This window comes from Amblyraja radiata, chromosome 2 (genome assembly GCF_010909765.2).
Source record: "Amblyraja radiata isolate CabotCenter1 chromosome 2, sAmbRad1.1.pri, whole genome shotgun sequence".
Lineage (NCBI taxonomy): Eukaryota > Metazoa > Chordata > Chondrichthyes > Rajiformes > Rajidae > Amblyraja > Amblyraja radiata.
Window position 1 is genome coordinate 87718229 of NC_045957.1, and position 25708 is coordinate 87743936.

The following is a 25708-nucleotide window of genomic DNA, read 5'->3' on the forward strand; positions in this document are numbered from 1 at the left end:
CCTCAGTCCTCTCTGAGCCAGTTCTGAATTCAAACAACCAAGTCACTGTGGATCCCATGCATCTTAACTGTGAATTGCGTGCTTCTGTCAATCCTGGGTGATGGGTGATGGATGAGGAAGTGACATGTTGGACATTCCCCAAGGTGAAGTGGAAGTCAGGAACCTGCAGAATTAGTGGAGGGAAGACCATGAGAATTTTACCAAACACTTGGCTAAGATTTACTTAATTCTGGCACGCACATGGCAAGCAAGATTAATTTTCACATGGAGTTATGTTCTGTCACATTTTATGCCCAGTTGCTACATGCTGATGTTCCTAATACACATGGAGGACACAAATCAAAAATATGGAAGTTTGATACGTGTACACAATAGAATGCATTTTTATAGCATATAGGTTAAAAAAAAAACATGAGATGGTGGATATAACCGAACAAAACCTTTCAAGCTGGCTTCCAAAATCATTTGCACATCCAACCTGCTAACTCCACAATGTTCAGTCTGAAGAAGGGTTTCGGCCCGAAACGTTGCCTATTTCCTTCGCTCCATAGAAGCTGCTGCACCCGCTGAGTTTCTCCAGCATTTTTATGTACCTTCGATTTTCCAGCATCTGCAGTTCCTTCTTAAACTCCACAATGTAACTATCTGTCAAAAGACCAAGACAGGTGACTCCTTGCCCCTGCAGTGTTCCACGATTGAGTGATAAAAGATATTTTTCTTAATCCATGTAGGCTCTTACTGGAACAGATTCCCAACAGCACTGATGCTAATATAATGCCTGCATTCTATCTCACCGATTTTAGGGGTAGCAGTATCAGACTTAAAGCAGTCAATTCTGCTGGTTTTCCAGCTTTAAGCTGTACTAACTTATGCAAATCCAGAATGAAGGAATATCTCCATCTCTGAGAATCATAGTTATACGGCATGGAAACAGGCCCTTCGGCTCAACTTCCCCATGCTGACCATCCACTCTAATCCTACCTGCCCACAGTTGGCTCATATCCCTCTCAACATTTCCTATACATATACTCACTACCCTCAGGTTCCTATTAAATCTTTCCCTTCTCACCTTAAACCCCTGTCATGTGTTCCTCTGATTCCCCGACTCTGGATAATAGATTCTGTGCATTCACCCTATCTATTTGCCTCATGATCTTATACACCTCTATAAGATCACTCCTCAGAATACAACACTCCATGGAATAAAGTCCTCGCTTGCCCAACCTCTCCCCATAGCTCAGGTCCACAAGTCCTGGCAACATCCTCATTAATCTTTTCTGCACTCTTTCCAGTTTAACAACATCCTTCCTATAGCTGAGTGACCAAAATGAACATAGTGCAGCCTCACCAACATCTTGAATACCTATAACATAACATTGCAACTTCTATACTCAGCACCCTGACTGATGAAAGCAGGGCTGCCAATTCTCACGCATTGAGCGTGAGACTCACGCATTTCGCCCAACATGCCCCTGCTACACTACCTGCTTTTGGTCCATATCCCTCCAAACCTGTCCTATCCATGTATCAGTCTAACTGTTTCTTAAATGTTGGGATAGTCCCTGCCTCAACTACCTCCTCTGGCAGCTTGTTCCTTACACCCACCACTCTTTGTGTGGAAAAAAGTTACCCCTTAAAAAGTTACCTCTTAAAAATACTTTAAACAAAAACATTGAAATCATATTTCTACAATGCACTAAAACATGATTTTAATACATCAAATTTCAAAAAGTCCCTACCGTGGGAGTGGGGACATCTCCCGCTCCCCACTCGGTTGCTCCACTCCCTTGCCGGGTACCCCCAAGGCCAGTGATCAGTGATCGCTCAGCCCTCCCCCCCCCCCCCCACTTTCAAAAACGCTCCGTGGCCCTTGGTTCAGACAGAGAGCACTGCCAGATGTGAGCGCGGAACTGAGGCTAGTTGTCCGTGATGTCTGGATCCCAATGCCCAGCGCTTTATGTTTCAGAGTTGGCTAATGTTATTGATTTGTAATTAGCCTGATTTGTAATTAGTTGACAAAACCTTAATTTACTAATCCGGAATATCCAGGGGGATGGGATAAATGTAATATTAAAATGACATGCATGGTGTCACAACATACAGCCCCAATAACCCATTATTTCCTCAGTTAAATTTTGGGAATGTAGCACTATTGTCATTTGCCACTCAACTATTATGTTTGTTTACCTCTCTGACTATTTCTAACCCCCCCCCCCAATTCCTTTGACAGGTTGAATAGAAATGTCCCCAATTTCAATGTTTTTTTAATTGAACACATAGATGAACATCCTCAAGGAGTGTAATCAGATGGTACATATTAAATGTAATATAATAATGTATGCATGTTGGTAGGTGCAATCAAAACAAAGATCTTTTTATCATTGTTGTGTTATGAATACCACAGAAAATATGATGTACTCTCCAGATCCCATTTAATAGAAAAATATTGCTTAAATATATAGTTATTGGACTTTGCATTTCGGAAAAGTTCCAGCTGAGAGGAAGACAGCAAAATACGAAAATATTGGGAGTGAAAATGACTTCAGGACAGTTTGTTAGGAAAATAAAGGAAATTGTAACAGTTTATGTTAGATAACAAAGAAGCCAATGGATGTAGCAAATTTTGTTATACAAAATGTGGTCCGTGAAGTGCCCCATAAAAGATTACCGCATTAGATAAGCACCTGTGGACTTGAATGTAATAGGTTAAATCCAGGGGGTCAGATATGGGGCTTTATGTGTGGGCCAGATATATTGTCAGTGCAGAGGGGCTAGGAGCAAGGCCAAGTGTGCATCCAGAGTCAAGGTCTGGAATAGTACTAGGTGTGCAGTCAAAGCTGGGACAATGGGAGTGTTCAGCACTGGGAACCTAAGCAGGTAAGCAGCTACGATCAGGGTAGAATAGGGGGCAAGGTGTAAGGCTGAACTCGGGGTCAGTCACAACGCTCCCTCGGGCTTGGTCCCTCGCAATGTCTCACTCCCAACTCTCACCCAATGTTGGCAGCCCTGTGAAGGCCAATGTACCTAAAGTTTTCTTGACCGCTCTATGTACCTGTGATGCCTCTTTCAGGAACCCGCACTCCTACACTCCTCTGCTCGACAACATTCATGCACTTTAGTAATAGGAATAAAAGTGCAAAGTGAGGAGAGGATTCAGAATTCAAAGGTGCAAAGGGATTTGGGAGTGCTGGTACAGAATTCCCAAAAAGGCTAATTTGCAAGTTGAATTGGTAGTAATAGTACACTGGTCGTATTTATTTCATGAGAACTGGAATATAAAAACAGGGATGTAATGCTGAAGCCCTGGTCAGACCATATTAGGAGTATTGTGATGTGTTTTGGGCCCCATTTCTGAGGAGGGATGTGCTGGCGTTGGGAGGTAGTTTACGAGAATAATCCGGGAAATGATTGGGTTAACGTATGATGAGTGTTTGACGGCACAGGGCCTGTAGATGCTCGAATTTAGAAGGGTGAGGGTGGACCTTATTGAAACTTACTGGAGAGAGTGGATGTGGAAAAGATGTTTCCACTAGAGGGAAAGTCTAGGACCAGAGGGCACAGACTCAGAATAAAAGGACGTACCTATAGAAAGGAGATGAATAAGATTTTTTTTAGCTAGAGTGTGGTGAATCTGTGGAATTCATTGCCACAGATGGCTGTGGAGGCTGAGCCACTGGGTATTTTTAAAATGGAGATTGACAGATTCCTGATTAGTAATGGTGTCAAAGGTTATCGGGAGAAGGCAGTGGAAGGCAATGGGTTTGAGAGGGAAAGATGGATCAGCCATGATTGAATGGCGTAGTAGACACGGTGGGCTGAGTGGGCTGATTCTGCTCCTATGACTTATTAACCTATGAAGTTATTCCCCAGGACCCTGCCAGTCACTGTGAAGGCACTGCCCTGATTTGACTTCCCAAAATGCAACACACTGCACTCATCTGCATTAAACTCCACTAACCATTTCTCAGCCCAGCTGAGTAACATCCGCTCCGATGCTCCTTAATCCATAGATTAAGATCCTTTTTTTATTACAATCTTCACTATCAACGATACCACCCACTTTAGTGTCATCTACAAATTAATGGTAATATTCATCTGTTTCAGCATTATGTGCTAATCAGCAATCAATCACAGTTTTATATGAACACCAATGTAATGGAGCTCCAGACCTCTCAAAACCATGGCTTTCTGAACACAGTGCAAAGTACACGTTCTGCTAAGTTTTTCCTTCCTGACTTTCTGGATAAAGAGATTGCTGCAAGAACTGGTGAAAGTAAGAGTTGCATCATCAGCCATTTGATCAGCTTCAAAAATAATCCATATGTTTGGGGAAAGTCCCCAATGGAGGTGAGTTGATGCGACCGAACTATGGTACTTTGATCTGAGTGTGGTTTTAGTATCAGTTACGTTTTTAAATGGTTAAGATTAGTTAGAAGCTAATTAGGACTATTATGGATAGTCATGGAAGCCACATGAGATGAGATGGAAATAACATGATCCAAGGGGTGGTACATTGGCTCAGAGGTAAAGTTGCTGCCTTACAGCGCCAGGGTTTGTAGCTTTGGTAAAAAATTGGCTTTGGTAAAAAATGTGAATTGTCCCTAGGTAGTAGGATAGTACTAATGTACGGGGATCGCTGGTCGGCACGGACTCCGTGGCTGAAGGGCTTGTTTCCATGCTGTATCTCTAAACTAAACTAACAATTAAGCTTTTCCTGGCTAGGAAATGCAGCTTTACAAAACCCTTGTTAAACCTCTGAAATGTTCTGAGTTCCACCATTGAAGAAGGATAGATCAATCATCTTGACTTATCACAATGCTGTTACAGGTCTAAAGGTTGAAATAAGAGAAGAGATAGCCATAGAATCATATAGCATGGAAACAGGCCTTTTGGCCAACTAGACCTTGTCAACTAATGTTGACTAAGCTTGTCCCATTTATTTGCAATTGGCCCACTAGCTCATAAACATTTTGTATTCATGTAGGGTAACCGTCCAAAAGTCTTTTAAATGTTATTGTACCTGCCTCAACTACCTCCTCTGGCAGCTTGTTCCATATACTCACCACCATCCATTTGAAAAAGTTGCCCCTCTGATTTCTATTAAATCTTTCCCATCTCACCTTAAACATGTGTTCTCTACGCTCGATTACCCTACCCTGGGAGAAAGCGTCTGTGAATTCACCCTATCCCTTTCATGATTTTATACACTATAAAATAATCCCTCAGCCTCCTACTGTCCAAGGATAAACCCCTAGACTGGCCAACAACTTCTGCTCAGGGTCTCAGGTCCTGGCAAAATCTTCGTAAGTATACTATGCATCTTTTCCAGCTTCCATAAATGACAAGTATTTAGCATAAATTATATACAGAGTTGCAGTGGGAGGAAAATATCAACTCTCTCGTATCTCTCAGAATTTAATTGTGAATAGCTCTGACTGCAAATAACAATTCTTAAATTTGTGTGTAAACAAATTATATTAATTACAACTGTTTTAACCATTTAGTTCAGTTGGTGTTATTTTGTCTCCTTGTAGATTAATGGTGATGTTGCTGACCTCACACTGTATAATTGTACTAACAGAAGAAAAGTCGAAGTAAAAGGGCTCAGTACACCAGTTCTAATTGAGTTTCAAAGGAAAGACTCGACTGTAAGTTTCTTTGAGGCCAAGTAATGTTAGAAATCCACATTATTGATATTCACAAGTTTAAAGTTCCAGTGTTTTTCAATTTGTACACCTGAAAGAAGTTGCTGCTACCCTCAATTATTTTCAATATTCATTTTGGGGACTCTAAACATTGCCAGCAATTGTCCAACTGCCCTTGAGAAGATTACGAGTATATATTATCAGGCCATTAGTTTGGTGTTATTCGCGTGAGATCCTACTATATACAAACTTGTTATGTTGCCACATTACAACAGTAACAATACTTGAGGAGTGCTTCATAAGCTGGAAAGTATTCTGGAAAACACTGAAACACGGAAAGGTGCTACAAAAATGTAACTCTTGAACTCTTTCTGCAGACTCTGGTGTCACAGAGGTTAAATTTGTGTACTGGTATTCAGAGACCTGGGCTATTGATGCAGGGACCTGTGTTCAAAACCCAAACTGGCAGCCGAGGAATATAAATTCAGATAATAAAACAAATCTGAAATTTAAAAAGCTAGCATCTCTAACATGCTTGTGGGGTCATATTCTAACTGCCGATACCAAGAATATAAATAATCACTGGATTAAGTGGGACCCGTTGGGCCCCTGTCATAATGGGAGGCCTGGTCCCCCAGCGCAACCCGTTTCCCAAAGCAATATTCCACACTCACCCGTTCCCCCAATGTAACCCGTCCTCCCCAACGCCATATTGCATCACACGCATAGCCCCCAACTGCGCAGGCACGGCTCATGTTCCCCATCCCCCAGCACTCCCTCCCCCTCCTCTTCACCCTCCCTCTCCTTCTTTCCCCTCTCCTACTCCCCTCCCCAATCCCTCCCTCACCTCTCCCTCCCTCTTCTTTCCCCTACCGTCAGTCACTCTCTCCATCCATAACTCCTCTCCCCTCCCTACCCCCCTCCTATCCCTCTATCCCCGCTCCTCACCTCCCCCTATCACCCCCACCATCCCTCCTGACCTCCCACACTGCCCTCCTCCCTCTATTCCCCACTCCCTACCCCATCCTCCCTCTATTCCCCACTCCTCACCTCCCCCACTTTCCCCCTCTCCCTCCCAACCCCTTCCTCTCCCTCAATCCCCCCACACTCCTTCCTCACCTCCCCAGGATCTTTCCCCTCTCCTCCTCCCCTCCCCCAATCCCTCCCTCAGTAACTCTCTCCCTCCCACTCTCTATAAAAAGCAGCATCTGCAGTTCCTTCCTCCACAGTTCATTCATTGTTAGCTGTGGTTTAGATCCAGTTGACTTGACGATTGGACCAGTTTACATCGTGTGTGTGAGTTACTTAAACTCCGCGCAAACTGCTCGGCCACCCTACAACCCGACACTCCTTCCCTCTTTCTGCCCACTCCTGCTCAGCCGCCGCTCAACCCGCTCCGTCCTGTCTGACCGCCCGCTGCTGCCGCTCAGCCCATCCACGCCCTGCTCGCCCGTTCACTGCAGTTGCTTGTCCCATCCCCGCCCTGCCCACCCGCCTACCTGCCTGCCTGCTTGCTGTCGCCACCGGGCCTGCTGGGGGGGGGGGGGGGGGGATGGAATCGGTGTTTGTCACGGTGGGCACCACGAGTTTTGATGAGCTGGTGGAGAAGATCTCCTCTGAGAAGGCCGTGAGGGTGAGGTACCGCAACAGCAGCGTTGGCGGAGGAGATGGGCCCGGGGGACGGGTAGACGGGACCGCCATTGCCGCAGAGGGCAGGCGGGGAGAGGGGTGAGTGATGAGGGAGAGAGAGACGGGACCAGGGCATCCACTGGGCCTCCAATGCACCCTCCCCCACCCCCCACCCCCCCCACCCCCGAGAAGAGAGGAGTTTGTGTGAGGCAAGAGAGTCCTCCGCCTGTGGGGCAGGAAGGGGCGTCGCCATCCCAGCCGTGGCATTGACTGGCAGGAGAAGAGACCAATCTGTGGCGCTGACTAAAGGAATCGCGCACATGCAGTTTTTAAGATTTTTAAACCTTGATAACTTTTACAATAAACCACCGATCGGAACTTAACTTGTTGTACTCGCAGCACAGGAGAACGGTGAGTAACCTGGTGAAAAATCGTAGTGCTATCGCGTACTGTTTTTGTGCAAATAGAAAAAGCGCGCAAACCGGAAGAGTACAAATCAGAGTTTAGTTATGATCAGAGCTTCTTTCGTAACCCATTGCAATTCTGCATGTGAAGGTGCAGCTATATGAGCTATTCGGCCTGCCCTGTGCTTGAAACTGCAATGGAATTGGAAATGAAATGAAATGGGTTGTTTGGCCTGCCTGAAACCACTAATTTCGGCCCACAAGGCCGAGAAACCAGTCCCTTTTGCCCAAAATGCACGTATTAACCCAGAAGGAGCATTTTGGCCCAAAAGACCCTCGTCAGGCCAGGAAAAGTCCAGAAAAAGTGCCTTTCACTGAGATTTCACTCTTTTTTATGAGCCCCTTTTGTCCATCCGGCCTGTACTAGCCCAGGAGTCCCTTCGGCCCATCAGTAAGTATTCCCCCTGCAAGTATTAAACCACATCCCAGTATTTTTCTCCCTCCCTTCATTTTCTCCCTGTGAGATCCAGGCCAGGATAGACTTTCCTCCTTCATTGCTGTGATCTGCAGAAAAAGATGAAAAATGTCTAAAATTGATTCTCCACCCTCTCCCCCTTCTCTCTCTCTCTCACAGAGTCCTTCACCTGTTTTGGGCAGAATTTCTGGCAGTTTCTGAGCTGCCAGCCCACCAGGCCTGAGTGACTGAGCTGCCAGTCCAATAATCCATTCGGCCCACAATGTCCATACTAGCCCTCTGGAAACCAGTCCAATCGGCCCACAACATCCATACTAGCGCTCCAGAAAGCAGGTCCCCCCCCCCCCACCCCACTGTCCAGCAATATTGGAATTGGTGGAGAGGTGGAATATTGCGTTGGGGACCAGCCCTCCCTTGTGAACATGGGACCCAACGGGTCCCACTTAGTCTAGTAATGAATAAATAGCTATCTTACATTAGAGTGATAGAGTTGGGCAGCATGGAAACGGGCCCTTTGGCCTATTGCATCTATGCCAACCAACATGCCTATCTATACTCAACCCACATGTGCATTAATTCCATATCCCTCTCCATGCCTTACTCATTCAAGTGCCTGTCCAGATGTCTCTTAAATGTTGTTAAATGTCACAATTTGTCTGGGATTGCTGGATCAACTTACTGTCCTGAATTAGTATTCTTTCCAATCTGTTTTCTGTAGTAAAATGCTCGCAACCCTTCACCCATTACACCACGGAACTTTAATTGATGACATACTCAGTGGATATTTTTAAGGCAGAGATCGATATATTTTTGATTAGTACAGGTGTCAGAGGTTATGGGGAGAAGGCAGGAGAATGGGGTTAGGAGGGAGAGATAGATCAGCTATGATTGAATGGCAGAGTAGACTTGATGGGCCGAATGGCCTAATTCTACTCCTATCACCTATGACCTTATGACCTTATTGTTCTTCTTCTCACCAATGTTAATTGTGAAGATGTTTTGCCTTCTTCCAGTGTATAATTTCACTAAGTGCAGGGAGCATGAATGGAGTGAATAATCATGAATAACCTCTTAACTCTTTAAATATTAAGTAGTTTAATCAACTGAGTATCAGTCCCTGAGCGTTTTCTGGCTTTGAATACATAGCCATACATATATGCTTCTGTAGTAATTTTACAATGAGCCACAAACTCCCCATGTTCTAAACATGTTCATGACCTAATCCTAAAACCTCTTCCAAGGTCAATTAAAGGGCCTGTCCCACTTGGCCGTCATTTGCGCCTCATTTACGCATCATATGTAGAATAGGTCGACGTGTCGTGACGCGCAAATCACGCATCATCATGCCGTCTGGTGCACGTAATGTCATTAGAAAACCCTGCGGCACGCGGCGACGCATGGTTACGCACGGTTACGTAACCATGCGTCACCACACGATACACGTGAGACGGCGGTACGCAGCGTGCGACACCAATGCATCAACGTGCGTACCCAATACGTCAGCGTGCATACGCGATACATCACGCAGGTGGCACGCGAGGATTTCGCGCAGCACAAAATCCTGGAGCGCCGCACGATACCGCGCGCAACTCGACACTCCTCCACGCCTCTCCATGTGCTCGTCCCGCGCTACCCAAGCGCTACCCGTGCATCACAACGCAACAACCACATTTTTGGAGGTTGCGTAAATGGCGCGCAAATTAACTCATCCAGGTGGTGGATTGAAGTGGCATCTTCTGCTCATTCCTCAACTGCACTGAAAAAAGGCTGATGGAGCTTAGGGGAAAAATTATTGAATGTCGATGTGTTTACCTGCAAGAATACAATTCACAACCATCTTTCAAAGCAATCTGATGTTTCCGAATGTACTTCTGCTGACTATTTTGATTCTTGATTTGCAACAGGAGCAGTTTAAGGTTTACATCCTCAATCGAACCCAGATGAATGTCCATATCCTGCCAGTGACACCAGCAAACCTGCAGCAGGCTCTGCAGCTTACTGTGAATTTCAACAGATCAAACCAGGAGGGGTTTCCCGTCATGCTGCTCATGAGGTATGAAACTGTTTACAGTTTTGGGATTTGGGCACTGTTGGCAAGGTGAATATTTGTTGCACAACCCCATACATTTGGAAGTTTGGTGAAAAACCCTGTCTGAATCGCTGCAGCAGAGCTACTGGAAACTTTCGGTGTTTCTGGTTGTGGAATTCCAAAATGTTGGCCAATATTGAAGTAGATAGTTATATCTAAACCAGCTTAGTATGTGACTTAAAAAGGAGGTCATTCCCATATGCCTGGAGAAAAGGAATAGATGACGTTTTGTGTCGAGACTCTGAAGAAAGGTCTCAACCTGAAGCGTCACCTATTCCTTTTCTCCAAGGATGCTGCCTGACCCTCTGTGAGTTACTCCAGCATTTTGTGTCGATCTTTGGTATAAACCAGCCTTTGCTGCACATTTCCATATGCCTATTGCTCATGTCATAAGGAAGATCATGGGGTTTGCTGTCATCAGCTTTTTTAATGACAGAACAGAACAAATTACTTATTTTAAAGATAGACACAAAAAGCTAGAGTAACTGGGTCAGGCAGCATCTCTGGAGAGAAGGAATGGGTGACGTTTCGACCCAAAACATCACCCATTCCTTCTCTCCAGAAATGTTGCCTGTCCTGGTGAATTACTCCAGCTTTTTGTGTCTATCTTTGGTTTAAACCAGCATCTGCAGTTCCTTCCTACACATTACCTATTTTACTTTTGTTTTATCTATTTTAGATCAAATAAAGAGCCAACTCCAAGTAAATATAACTTAAAACAAGTCCATCACTGGAATGGAGATGCAATCCGGTTATTTATTCCAGCATCATCACTTATGGGTTTGTCACCATTTTTATACTTTTTATACATTAAAGTTCAAAGTTTTTAATATTTAAATCATGTTGAAAAGAAGTAGGTACTAAGAAATACAAATTAGATGCAAGAGGTGTGTGAAATAGTTTTCTTGTGTTTTAAACTCTCTTCTCATTAACAAAACCATATTCTTCTTAAAATGAAGTTTTGCGGAAAATATCACAACAGCAATAAAGAAGGTCGAGTTTATATTTACAGTACTTTGGGAATCCAGAAAGAGACAGTTTGTCCTGTCCACTGGTTTCTATGTGATTTATAAAGTTTGCTTTAATGGTTTTGCTTCAAAATTGTTACCATTATTGATGTGCTTACAAAGACACACATTGCCTGTTTAATTTTGTGCTTGGCTATGCTATTTGTTGGATATGAAACGATGGGATCCTGTCCAGCACAAATTTCATGGTGATTAGTGTATTGAAATTGACTAAAATAACATGATTAACTAAACTAAGATGTAAAGACTGCTAATATCATTTAACTTTGGTAATCAATTATCCATTATCGTTTACCCCAGGTACAGGAATATATTATCTTGGTCTCTTGGATGCAAATTATAATAGAAAACCAAAAAATAATTATCTTGCCAACAACCTGAGTTACACTTTGAGTATCCAGTGGACTCAATGCTTGTACTGGGATGATATCCACGAGTGGAAATCTGATGGCTGTTCACCCCAGCAGGAATCAAACTCACAGAAAATAAACTGCAGGTAAGATTAGTCTTAGCAATTTGTCATATAATTTGAGGATGGAATTGACAGAAAACATTTCAGGTCGGGACCCTTCTTCAGGTTGTCCATTCCCTCCTTTAGATGCGGCCTGACCCACTGAGTTTCTCCAGCATTCTGTGTTTTGCTCAAGACTCCAGCATTTGCAATTTCCTGTGTCTACTTCTTATATTGTTTCTTTGGTTTGCATTCTATTTTACCTTTTGCAAAAAGATGTCCTTTAAAATACAAGACACAAGAGACTGCAAATGATGAAATCAGCTGGAGGTATTCAGCGGTTTAAGTAGAATCTATGGTGGGAAAAGGACAGTCAATAGACAATAGACAATAGGTGCAGGAGTAGGCCATTCGGCCCTTCGAGCCAGCACTGCCATTCAATGTGATCATGGCTGATCATCCCCAATCAGTACCCCGTTCCTGCCTTCTCCCTATATCCCCTGACTCCGCCTATCTAGCTCTCTCTTGAAAGCATCCAGAGACTCACCACTCTCTGTGAGAAAAAGTGTTTCCTCCTCATTTCCCTCATCCTCCTCCCCTCACTCCCATTCCCAGCTCCAGCACATACCCAGGTCACAGAGCAGTGCCAGGGCCTGGAACCCGGCCTGGTTCTTGTACATGGCCTGGCCCTGGCTGTAAACCGCAGCCGTCAGCTCGGCCGCCGCCTGGGCTCCATTCCAGGCGCCGACTTCATCTCCGTGCTCATCCCTGAACCCGGACCCAGGCTCGTCCTTGTTTCCAGCGGCGGCTTCTTTCTCAGCCCCGGTCACAGCCCCATCCCAAGCCCCGGGGTCAGCCCTCACTCCAGCTCCAGCACCACCCTCCCCGTCGGGCGTCGAGCACCGGCAGCCCCTCTCACCCGGAGTGCCCCTCCCACCCGGCGTGTCCCGTCCTGCCTTGCGAGTGTATTGTGACCTCACTGGGGCTTTTTTTCGAAGTGGGTGAGTTTTCGGGCTGTTTTTAAAGCTTGAATTGATTTTTAAGTTCGGAAATATAGGTGGGAATGCGACGGAAAGATGTTTATTGCCTCGACGAAAAAATTATGAGTAGGATATATGAAAATGGGAAGGCTGTGGCCTAGCGTTTGGAAGAAGATAGCACAAGTTCGTTGGCACAAACACAAACAATGGGAAGAGGTTTAGTATTATAGAGATATTTCCAAAGTATTTATAGTTTGGACAAACTTTGTAGCTGGTTTTCACAGGAATAAAACTAAACTGAAACTACTTAATTTTTTTTTGTTATATACTCAATCCACACAATCCACAGTGCTGTTTATAATTGGAAGTCACTGCCTCTGTATTGTGCCACCGAGTCCAATTTTTCTCAGGGAGTTGCATTAGGAACAGTATGAGTAATTCTGGGCCAAGAACCCTTAAGGGCCTGTACCACTTACGCGACTTTTTCGGCGACTGCTGGCACCCGTCATAGGTCATTACAGGTCGGCGAAAATTTTCAACATGTTGAAAATCCCGCGGCGACCAGAACAAGGAACGACTCTTTGGGCGACTACTCACGGCCAAACAGGCTTCACCCTGCGTTATGTCGCCAGGGTGTCGCCTGTATGGTCGTGAGTAGTCTCCTCAGTCGCCCAAAGAGTCGTAGCGTCTTTCTGGTCGCCAAAAATTTTGTGTGTGACAGGCCCATTATTGTTTTTATTACAATCAATGCTTTTTATTGTGATTAATTTACAATCTCACTGAAAATAAGAATTACGAGAAAGGGAAGAAGGCATCTCGGATGAGTTCCATAAATGCTCTCGCTGTTTTGTTTTATCTGCAACTACATATCATGTAAAATACACAATTGATGCACAATGGTGCAGATTAATATGAAATAAAGTTCATGTTTTAAGTAAGTAAGTAGGTTTATTGGCCAAGTATTCACATACAAGGAATTTGCCTTGGTACTCCGCCCACAAGTAACAACATGACATACAGTGACAGTTACGAATGATTCAGAAAACACTAAACATTAATAATAATAAAACATTAATGATAAAACACCATTGATCAAGCATGTGAACCAATAAAATACCAGATCAAAGGGAGGCTCCAGATTTTTGCCTGCTGAGCAACTATTCGTGGATAAAAACTGTTTTTATGTCTGGCTGTGGCAGCTTTGACAGTCTGGAGTCGCCTTCCAGAGGGAAGTGATTCAAAGAGTTTATGTAATTACATTTCTCTAATAAGCTTTTTTCTTTCATCTTTTTGATAAATATATTATCTTTTATTTTTCATTAGTTGCAACCACATGACAACATTTACAGTTGCTCATCAGCCGGTCGAAATCCAAGATGTCAAGTTTACTGATATCTTGATATTTATCAGGTGCGTATTACAACTGAAGAATGGTTGTATTGATTTAATATCTATACACTCTGGAGCATGATTGGAGGCGTAATCAATTCAATATATAATCAGTATTATATAATCTCTCTCTCTCTTTATATATATGAAGTAAGCAAGACAAGAAAAAGAAAACAATAGAAAGGGGAAAGAGTGGAAAAATAGATGGTATAGAGTAGAAAAATGTGAAGTGTGTATATAAAAAATAAAAATAAAAAAATAAAATAAAAAAGAAAAGATGGAAAGTAGAAATAGAAGAGAAGGCCCCTTAAAAGAGAATTTTTCAAATCTATATTCGGAGATGTAGATCTATCCACGTCATGAACTGAAATCAGCAATCCTTATGGTACCGCTGCATCACATGATTCCAAAAAGTCGATGAAAGGAGACCAACTCCTTAAGAATTGGTCATATTTATCTATTAGTCGGTCTCATTTCTTCAAGGCGTGCTATGTCCATCATATTCCTAATCCACATTTTAACAGTTGGTATGGTTGTATTTTTCCAAAATTTAAGTATCAATTTCTTTCCAATTATTAACCCATAATTAAACATACATAAATAAATAAATAAATAAATGAAAATAGGGAGGAAAAAAACAAAAAAACATATTATATATGTTATATATAGCGCGGGGGGGTTGGATTTGTTTATAATTAACATTGGATTGTTACAAGCAAATACTGAAGTATTATATTGGTTTATTATTGGTTTGTGGTCATGGATACGGTGACAAGCTTTGTTTGCATGCCATGAAGTCAAATCAAGAGTACAATCAAACCATACACAGGTGGTGCAAAGAGAAAAATACCAGAGTGAAGAATATAGTGATAGCATTATAGGATTACAGTTACAGAGAAGAAGTGTAAGGTGTGCAATGAGGTAGTTTGGAAGATCAGGACTATACCCTGGCTTATGGGAGAACCATTCAGTAGTTGGATAACAGAGAGGAAGAAACTGTTTCTAAATCTGGTGGTACATGCTTTCAAGCTTTTGGCTCTTCTGCATAGTGGGACAGGGTAGAAGAGAGAGTGACTGAAATGAAAATAGTCCTGGTTATGTTGGCTGCTTTCCCCAGGGCACTTTATGAAGTTAATGACTAGATTCTTCATCTTGCTAACATTAAGGGAGATGGTGTAATCTTGACATGTTTTATAAACTCTCCATATTCTTCCTGTAGTTCATCTCATCATTGTTCAAGTTCTGGCCCAATGCAGTGGAGGCATTTGCAAACTTGTAAATAGAGCTAGAGCAGAAATTGGCTGCACAGATGTGAGTGTACGTGGAGTGTAGTGAGGAGCTGGAAATGCATCCTTCTGGAGAATTATTGAGAAGATTGTTTTGCCACTTATCCTCACTGATCATGGTCTGTGGGTCAAGCAGCCGAGGATCCAAATGCAGAAGAGGTGCTGACTCTTGGGTCCAGTAGTTTGGAGATGACTTTGATTGGGTTTATGGTATCAGTTTAGAAAATCTGAAGTAAAGTTGAATCACCATTGTCAGTAATAACTTTTTTATCATATAATATTAAACTGTTCAATTAAGATTATATAGATTGTAAACTGTAATTCATTGCTACATTTGTAAATATTATATACATTGAATGCACTGATTCTCCAATTATTGAATCACTATGTTGATTACTGATTGTACATTATATGGAAAATGCATTTAGTATTGCTGCCATATCTCTAAAGGGCTTGTCCCACTTATGCAACTTTTTCGGCGACAGCCGGAAAATAGGCTGTGGCCACATGGTCGCGGGGTGACACGGCATGACGCCTGTATTGTCGTGAGCTGTTGCCTCAAGTATCGTGGCCTTTTTCTTCTCGCCGCTTGATTTTCAAATGTTCAAAACCCCTCGGCGACAATTAGCTTGACATTGCGTGACTTCTCCTGGCATAAGTGCTGTCATAAGTTGTCGTAGGCTGTTGCCAGGTTGACACCATCTGATGTTGACTTTCGCCGGGTGCTGACTTTGGTGAATTCAAGTGGCGGTAGCCTACGTCATGGAGAGAAGGCAGGTACAGGATACTGAGTTGGATGATCAGCCATGATCATATTAAATGGCGGTGCAGGCTCGAAGGGCCGAATGGCCTACTCCTGCACCTATTTTCTATGTTACTATGTTTCTACGTCATGCTACATCAACCGGCGACAGTATCGGCGTCACGAGAAGTCACGTTGCGTCATTTGAAAAAATGTGCACCGCTCCACCTGTCATCAGTTGACGCCATCAGGGTCGTAGCTTGTCGTGGACTGACGTAGGCTGACTTTAGTTGTCGTAGGCTGCCGTCTATATCGTCGTAGGCTGTTGTGGGTGTTATTGAGGGTTGACGTTGCGTGATGCAAAGAATTGGGGCGCCGGTTGATGTAGCTTGTCGTAGCTTGACGTCGACTAGGTGGGGGCCGGTTTCTCGCCGGCTGTCGCCGAAAACGTGGCCCAAGTGGGACAGGCTCTTAAGTTGGCTATTTTGAATCAGTACTCTGCTTTATCGTTTCTTTTTAATCTCAGTAAGCAATGTGCAAGTTTATTAGTTTCTCGGTGTTGTTTCTTCTTGACCTTCACTTGACAATTTTCCTGATCATGACGTTGATAAACCCACATCTGATATTAAAAATAGGCCTACATCCAGATTATCTAATTTATTAAAATTATTCTGTTATTTGATACGCAATAAATAAATACTTTAAAAAGACCCAGACAGTGAGCATTAAATATGTTCTTAATGCAGGCAACACAGTAAAATAACTAATGTCTATATTTCGATCATCTTTTTTTGGAGAATAATGATTGTATTATTGGTTTTTCAGTGCTTTTGAAAGCTATGTCACTTGCATCACAGTTCTGTTTGCGCTTACCTTCTACATTCTACTGGTTATCTTGTGTAAACGTAAGGACCTTTACCTTGAGACAAAACCTGGAGTAATTGTTTTGCAAGACAACGCTCCCACTGACCAGCATCTATATGAAATCACTGTTGAAACGGGCTTCAGGACAAAGGCTGGAACCACTGCCAAGGTACTCTCTATCCTTCTTACAATCATTGTATTTCTATTTAACTTAACGTGGAACATAGAAAATTCAGCACAGGCCCTCAAGATATAACGCTGAACATGGTGCGAAGTTAAACTATTCTCCTTTGCCTGCACATGATTCATATCCCTCCATTCCCTGCCAATCGATGTACTGTACTTATCCAAAATCCTCTTAAATGCCACCATTGCGTCTGCCAACACTGCCACACTTGGCAATGTGTTCCAGGGACCCACCACTCTCAGTATAAAATGACAATGGCAGGATTGATATGAGAAAATAGACAGTACAAAATACATAATTACATTTGAATACTATTCCTGATAAATGATGAAACAAAATCTCTGAAATATTTGAAGGAATTAAGGAAAAGGCATGAATTTAAGAGTTTGAATTACACAGGATTATCATGCAATCTGGAGCAAAGGGCCTTGCTCATCAGTATTTTTCTTACAATGCTGTTAGAATCCCCATGAATTCTGACCTACACCAGATGTGTGTGACCTATCAGAATTAAAAGATCTAATTGCTATGCATTTGGTTCTTCAGAATGCTGTAGTTTACTCTTCTGTTAAAGCCCTGTCCCACGGTACGAGTTTATCCAAGAGCTCTCCCGAGTTTGCCCTGATTCGATCTCGGAGATTTACGGTAATGGCCACTTGTCGGTACTCGGGGCTCTCGTGGACATTTTTCAACATGTTGAAAAATCTTCACGAGTCTTCCCGTGCTTACCTGCCGTTAGCGAGTCTTCCCAAGTACCTGCTGATTGCGTTACGAGCCGCTAAGAGACATCCCTGAGCTCCGACGTACCCCCTACGTTCATTCTCCGTGCTTACCATGAGTCTGATTTTTTTTTAAACTCGGGAGAGCTCTTGGAATGAACTCGTACCGTGGGACAGGGCTATTACAGTCATACTTGTTATCAATCATTTCTTGTAATTACCCATTTCCAGGTGTACATCAAACTTTATGGAGAAGATGGTGTATCTGAAACTAGAGAGTTATACCACTCTGAGAAGCAATTATTTGAGAGGAATTCCAGATATACATTTATAATGAGGTATTTTTGCACTATACATTTATAATGAGGTATATGCTTCAGTTACAGTAATTTAAACTAAACATTTTATTGAGGTCTAATTAGTTGAGTTAAGGAAATTAACTTTAGGTCCTTTACTGATTTAGCGCCTGTATGTTTTTAAATGATCTCCAATGTTTTAAAAACAAGGAATTTTTCAAAGAAATGTCTCCACATTCTCCAGTTTATTGGCCAATGGGAGCAGCTGAGCCTCACCTGATGGAGTGTAACAATAGAATTGCACCTAAACAAATAATTGCTTTCCTCTTCCTTTGAGTCAGTTGACTGAAGTAAAATTTCCTAAGTATCAATACTTAAAATGAGGACACAAGAAACTGCAGATTCTGGTATCTTGAGGAATAAACAAACTGTTTGAGGGCAATGGACAGACGGTTCTGAACCCTTCTTGAGTCTGACAAAAATGAGCCTTGCTGCTGATGCTGAAAGAATTCAATATAATGGATATAAATATTCCTCCACAAATCGTGTTTGAATTGCTCATGCCCTTATTATTCATCCTCCCCATGACAATTATTTTAACTATTATAAATTACTTCCCTTTCTTTCTTATACATTTTAAATTCTTCTTGTTATCGAGTCCACTCACAAGATTAGAAGTTATTCAGCCAGAGCTGAACACACTTCTTGGCATCTGCATACAATGGTGTCTGTCTTGTTGCTTCTTGTGCTTCGTGTCGTGTTGGTGGAAAGACTGGTGGAAACAGGGCCACGACGTGAACGCTCTTTCCTTGACCCCATTTTAAATTTAAATGTCTTCAATTATTTTTGGTATAAAAGATATGAATCAACCCAGGCAAACTTATAAATGATTTAACTGACATAAGAACACCACAGTTTTCCAGATATAATTACCTTAAACCATATCAGCCTGTTCCAGGAGATTGGGGCTTGAGATGCTCCTGACAGTTATTTTACCTGCTTCTGATTCTCCTGGAACTTAAAGCAAAATGATTGTTTCATATTTTGGTTTAGCATCTTTCTAAATGTCCTCCACTCTTTCCATCTCTCTCTTTTTCATGACTTGTGAAGATATCATTTATCTTTGCTATCTTCCACTTATTTCTATCTTACCATTCTTCCCCCATGTTGTCAGTGACTGATGTCATAACAACCTCAGAGATAGGAGGCAGAGCTGGCCAAAATGCACTGGGGTTTGCCCTACTCCACCAGTCAATCGATCAGGGCCAGTCTGATCTTGACATTTATCTTCTTATCCCTCATAACACTTTATTTCCCTTTAGTCCCCAAATGTTTGTCACATTCTTGGATATATTCAGTAACTCATCCTCCACAGTTCCATAGATAGAGAATTCCTAAGATTTGTGACCTTCTGAAAATTCTTTCTCATATCCGTTCTAAATTTGCAACCCCTTATTCTGAGACTTTGCCAACTCATCAAGTTTTATATCTGCCCACCAGAAACATCATCTCAGCTTCAAAGTCATCAGCTCTCTCTGACAGCTCTGTGAGATTCTTTCAGCAGATCCTCTTCAGCAAGTGATATCATGAGGCTTCTTTATTTTTCACAATGTGTTGGTTCACTGTGAGCACAGTTTGCTTCATTGGTAGCACTATCTGGCCTGCCTGCAGTTGACTGGGCATAAGAAGAATAAAATGTGGTGCCCTGACGAATCCTACCATGGAAGCATGTAGCATTTCAGAGTACACAAAGTGCTGGAGTAACTCAGCGGGTCAGGCAGCATCTCTGCGGAGGACATAGATAGTGCCATTTCATGTCAGAACCCTTCTTCAGATGACGGATCCCGATCTGAAACATCACTTATCCATGTCCTTCAGAGAAGATGCTAACCGCTGAGTTACTCCAGCTCTGTGTTTTCTCCACAAGATTCTAACATCTGCACTTCCTTGTGTTTACTCTACATTTCATGATTGTTTTAAGATTATTAATCTTTATGCTACAACTAATACATCCTGTGAACTTCCTGCTTATTAAACCATGTTTTGCTTCATCGTATTTTATAACACTTGTTGAAATTTTAAATACCCATATCCTTACTTATGGTGGAAATAGAGACTTGGTTTTGTCCTTCTTCCTCTCATATGAAGAAAGACTGGATAGACTCGGCTTGTAATCGCTAGAATTTAGAAGATTGAGGGGGGATCTTATAGAAACTTACAAAATTCTTAAGGGGTTCGACAGGCTAGATGCAGGAAGATTGTTCCCGATGTTGGGGAAGTCCAGAACAAGGGGTCACAGTTTAAGGATGAAGGGGAAATCTTTTAGGACCGAGATGAGGAAAACTTTTTTCACACAGAGAGTGGTGAATCTCTGGAATTCTCTCCCGCAGAAGGTAGTTGAGGCCAGTTCATTGGCTATATTTAAGAGGGAGTTAGATGTGGCCCTTGTGGCTAAAGGGATCAGGGGGTATGGAGAGAAGGCAGGTACAGGATACTGAGTTGGATGATCAGCCATGATCAAATTGAATGGCGGTGCAGGCTCGAAGGGCCGAATGGCCTACTCCTGCACCTATTTTCTATGTTTCTATCCCATCTTAAATGAAGTTCCATCAAAGTTTTTTTTTTTTCTTAGTGCTCCAGAAAGTCTTGGTCCAATTTGGAAGGTTCATGTTTGGCACAACAATGGTGGTCTTTCCCCGAGCTGGTATGTCACCTCTGTGATTGTCAAGGACGTGCTGAATGGTATGTGCTGGTTCTTTCCTGCTGAATGCTGGCTTGCCGCAGATGAAGGGGATGGAAAAGTGGAACGAGAACTGAACTCGCTCACCCACGGGCCTGGCTTTAAAAAAGTAACGTATTATTTTTCTTAGCATACGTTATCTTTTACCTGTGTTCTGTCATGCAAATTAAGTGTGCAATTGTTGGCCTAATGCATGTTCCGTGACTAGAGCTTCGACACATTGTTTGGCCATTGGAAACATTGCAAGGCAGGGCAAAGCATTTAGCTACTGACTGTTCCCATCAATCAGTTTTGAGTTGAGTTTAGTTTATTGTCACGTATACCGAGATACAGTGAAAAGCTTTTGTGGCATGCTAACCAGTCAACAGAAAAACAATACGTGATTACAATCGAGCCATCCACAATGTGCAGATACATGATGAAAGGAATAAGGTGAATAACGTTATGCAGTCAAATGGTCGCATAGTGGTTGTATTTAATATTCTGGCACAAAGCTTGATTCACAGTTGAAACTGCTACCACAAAGCCATTAAAATTGCTATTAGAAACATAGAAACATAGAAAATAGGTGCAGGAGTAGGCCATTCGGCCCTTCGAGCCTGCACCGCCATTCAATATGATCATGGCTGATCATCCAACTCAGTATCCTGTACCTGCCTTCTCTCCATACCCCCTGATCCCTTTAGCCACAAGGGCCACATCTAACCCCCTCTTAAATATAGCCAATGAACCGGCCTCAACTACCTTCTGTGGCAGAGAATTCCAGAGATTCACCACTCTCTGTGTGAAAAATGTTTTCCTCATCTCGGTCCTAAAAGATTTCCCCCTTATCCTTAAACTGTGACCCCTTGTTCTGGATGGTTCAAGGTGCAGGGGGCACAAGTTTAATATGCAGACCAACAGATACAGAGGAGACAGGAGGGTAACTCTTTTTCATGGAGAGTGATGATGATCAAGATTCTAGAAATGATGGCTTGCAAGAGAGTTGGAAAATTAATCAAACTTTCAAAAGGGAATCAGATAGGCACTAGAGGGATAATTATTTATGTGACTACGAGGAGACAGGAGAAGGGACTGAATAGGTCCTTATAAAGGGAACAGTCATAGACTCAATTGGCCAAATACCTTCTTCTGTGCTGTGACAATTCCGTGATTCAATACACTATTGCTGTCCCTTTGGCAAAATCATTTATGATATCAAGACAATTTTCTTGTTTAGTTACTGTTTAAAATGATGCATTTTTGTACTGTGCACCAATTTCATATGCGTTATATAGTAAATTAATTATTGATAAGAATAAACTAGATAGAGGCATAGCCCTACAAAATACTGAGACATTTGAAAGTAAAAGATCAAGGACAAGTATTGTTTTCTATGTGTTGCAAACCCTGATTTTTTTTTTCTCCTTGTCAAACAGGTTTTATTGAAACATTTCAGGTTTTCATTGGATTCAATATTTTTGTTTTCCGCAGCTTCTATACAGCAAATTAACTGAGTATCTGGAAGACTACCACATTTGGGGATCAGTATATTGTCGCCCATCCTACAGCTCTTTTACACACACTCAGCGTCTCAGTATCTGCCTTTGCCTTCTGTTGGGTTATATGTGTCTAAATGCTGTGCTGACCAGCCTGAAGAATGAGGAGGTAAAAAATCTTACATAACTTCAATATTAATCTTGCTTTGAAAGTAATGGTTATGTTGTGCAGTATTATTAGCTGATCCATGTCTGTTGTGAAAATTGTAATCTAACTGTACTTTTGGTCAATTGACAAATTCCTAAACAGTAGATCAAAATCTTCAGATGCCAATGTTAAATGCTGACCTTTTCTAGTCTGATGACAGATAAAGCCAAAAATGTAAACACTTCGTAAGACAGGAAATCATCTTCAACTGGCTTCATCGGTTGAGGGAATTGAGTATCAAAGTTGGGGAGTCATATTGCTGCTGCACAAAGTTTACGTGCTGGAAATAGAAGGATATGGATCTAGTGAAGCAGACAGAATTATTTAGATTAGCATCATGGTTGATGCACACATGCTGGGGTGACGGGCTTATGATCGTGTTCTGTTTTCTATCACTAAATGTAAACAATGGCATAACATAGTTCTTGGTCCTGAAATTTCTGGATGTTTTTGTACAGTTGATAAGTTTCCAGATTACGTGAGTGCATAATCTTTTTTCCCAGGGTAGGGACAGATATTTAAAATGGAAGAGGAAAGATTTAATCTGAATCTGAGGAGCTGTTTTGGGGTATATGGAACAAGCTACCAAAGGACATAGTTCAGGCAGGTACAATAACAACATTCAAAAGACATTTGGACACATAGATAAGAAAGGTACAGAGAGTCAAGGGCCAATTGTGGGCAATTGAAACTAGGTTAGATGAGATTAGGAGGAAAGGAGTAATTGGTCGGCAAGGAGGAATTGAGGGGCTTGTTTCCAAGCTGCATGACTCTATGACTCAGTGATTAGGAAGGCAAATGGTGTGTTGGCTTTTATTATGAGAGGGATTGAATAAAGATGTAAGGAAGTCATACTGCAATTATATAGGGCCTTAGTGAGTCTGCACTTGCATTACTGTGTATAATTTTGTACTCCTTACCTGAAAGAAATTATATATACAGAGCAGCAGAGATTCACCAGCTGTTTCCTGGCACGGTAAGTTTACTATGTGAGGAGATATTCGATAGACTCGCTTTTTTGATTTTCTTTTGGGAGAACCAACAGGATATGGGTTTACTGTTGCAAAATAGTAGTGAGATAAAAGATCAGCCATGAACTTGATGTAAGTTGGAGCAAATGAAGGGCCAAATGGCCAACTCCTGCTGCTATTTTCTTTCTATATTCTCTCTTGAACAGTATTAGTACAACATCAACACTATCCAGTGCCACTCTTGAAAAAATGAAGATTGAATAATTATGACTAATGCCTCAACCATTTTACCTTTTTCTTTTCTCCATGACTCAATTATTTTATCTTCACATCCTCTTTATCGTATTTAAAAACAAATGCAAAAACATAATGCAATTATTATTGATATAAGATAATAGATCAGCCAGGTTATCTGCCCTTACCTGATATTTTCAGGTTCATTCCTACTCCTAAATCCTTTTATTGTCTTACAGATCATTCTTGCATTATTAATATTTCTTTTTATTTCTAGTACACTGCTGAACTGGGTCTCATTGATGTCTCAACTGCCTCCTTGGTTACTGGCTTGATTTCAACTGTGGCAGTTCTGCCAATTGTATTATTGCTGTCATTGCTATTCAGATTTAGCAAGGTGAGATTAGACATTGTTCTTAATTTATATCTTTCACTGATTAAGGACATGATGATGGTTTTAGCCATTTCGATTTGGCAAACTACACTGGAAATTACACCAACATCTTTCTTGTGATAGATCAAAGGACAGGGTATTAGATATTTTTTTCCTGCTACATTTATATGTGGGCCAAATCTTCTGATTCACACCAGTGGTAATGATAGGATCTACCCTCCTTTAACTCTGGAAGTCCTGATGTCCAGTGCAGATGACGGCCTAAACCAACACTTACCCTGATGCCACTTCCCTGCTCAGCACCAGTAGATTCCGCATGGAACCCGACAAGACAGTGTGAACCTTCACAGGCTTCTCCTTTCAGCCGGGAAATCTGCACACGTAGAACTGAAACGTCAAAAAACAGATGAAAAAAACCCCTCCCTTAGGGCGGTATGGAGCACTTTTTAAAGACACAAAGTGGTGGAGTAACTCAGTGGGTCAGGCAGCTTCACTAGAGAAAAAGCATCTGTAATTTCTTTATATCAAACCAGCATCTGCATTTCCTTTTGTCCCCATTTCACTGCTCTATTGTGTTCCAGAGGTGCTGCCTGACCTGCTGAGTTATTCCAGCACTTTGCGTCTTTTTTTGTAAACCAGCATCCTATAGAACATAGAAATATAGAAACATAGAAAAATAGGTGCAGGAGTAGGCCATTCGGCCCTTCGAGCCTGCACCGCCATTCAATATGATCATGGCTGATCATCCAACTCAGTATCCTGTACCTTCCCTCTCTCCATACCCCCTGATCCCTTTAGCCACAAGGGCCACATCTAACTCCCTCTTAAATATAGTCAATGAACTGGCCTCAACTACCTTCTGTGGCAGGGAGTTCCAGAGATTCACCACTCTGTGTGAAAAATGTTTTTCTCATCTCGGTCCTAAAGGATTTCCCCTTTATCCTTAAACTGTGACCCCCTTGTCCTGGAATTCCCCAACATCGGAAACAATCTTCCTGCATCTAGCCTGTCCAACCCCTTAAGAATTTTGTAAGTTTCTATAAGATCCCCCCTCAATCTTCTAAATTCTAGCGAGTACAAGCCGAGTCTATCCAGTCTTTCTTCATATGAAAGTCCTGACATCCCAGGAATCCATCTGGTGAACCTTCTCTGTACTCTCTCTATGTCAAGAATGTCTTTCCTCAGATTTGTAGACCAAAACTGTACGCAATACTCCAGGTGTGGTCTCACCAAGACCCTGTACAACTGCCGTAGAACCTCCCTGCTCCTATACTCAAATCCTTTTGCTATGAATTGCCAACATACCATTCGCTTTCTTCACTGCCTGCTGCACCTGCATGCCTACTTTCAATGACTGGTGTACCATGACACCCAGGTCTCGTTGCATCTCCCCTTTTCCTAATCGGCCACCATTTAGGTAATAGTCTACTTTCCTGTTTTTGCCACCAAAGTGGATAACCTCACATTTATCCACATTATACTGCATCTGCCATGCATTT

At 42.2% G+C, this 25708-nt stretch overlaps 1 protein-coding gene across 1 annotated transcript in view; it reads left to right on the forward strand.

The window, feature by feature from the left end:
• Positions 1-25708, forward strand: part of pkd1l1 (polycystin 1 like 1, transient receptor potential channel interacting) — a 148194-nt gene that overhangs the window by 70528 nt on the left and 51958 nt on the right. The window contains exons 30-40 of the mRNA XM_033039725.1: positions 4105-4347; positions 5535-5648; positions 10058-10206; positions 10922-11022; positions 11571-11766; positions 14025-14111; positions 16944-17151; positions 18120-18226; positions 20817-21033; positions 22398-22571; positions 24093-24212. Of these exons, the coding sequence (XP_032895616.1) occupies positions 4105-4347; positions 5535-5648; positions 10058-10206; positions 10922-11022; positions 11571-11766; positions 14025-14111; positions 16944-17151; positions 18120-18226; positions 20817-21033; positions 22398-22571; positions 24093-24212 (1716 nt within the window). The remainder of the gene's footprint in view (positions 1-4104; positions 4348-5534; positions 5649-10057; positions 10207-10921; positions 11023-11570; positions 11767-14024; positions 14112-16943; positions 17152-18119; positions 18227-20816; positions 21034-22397; positions 22572-24092; positions 24213-25708) is intronic.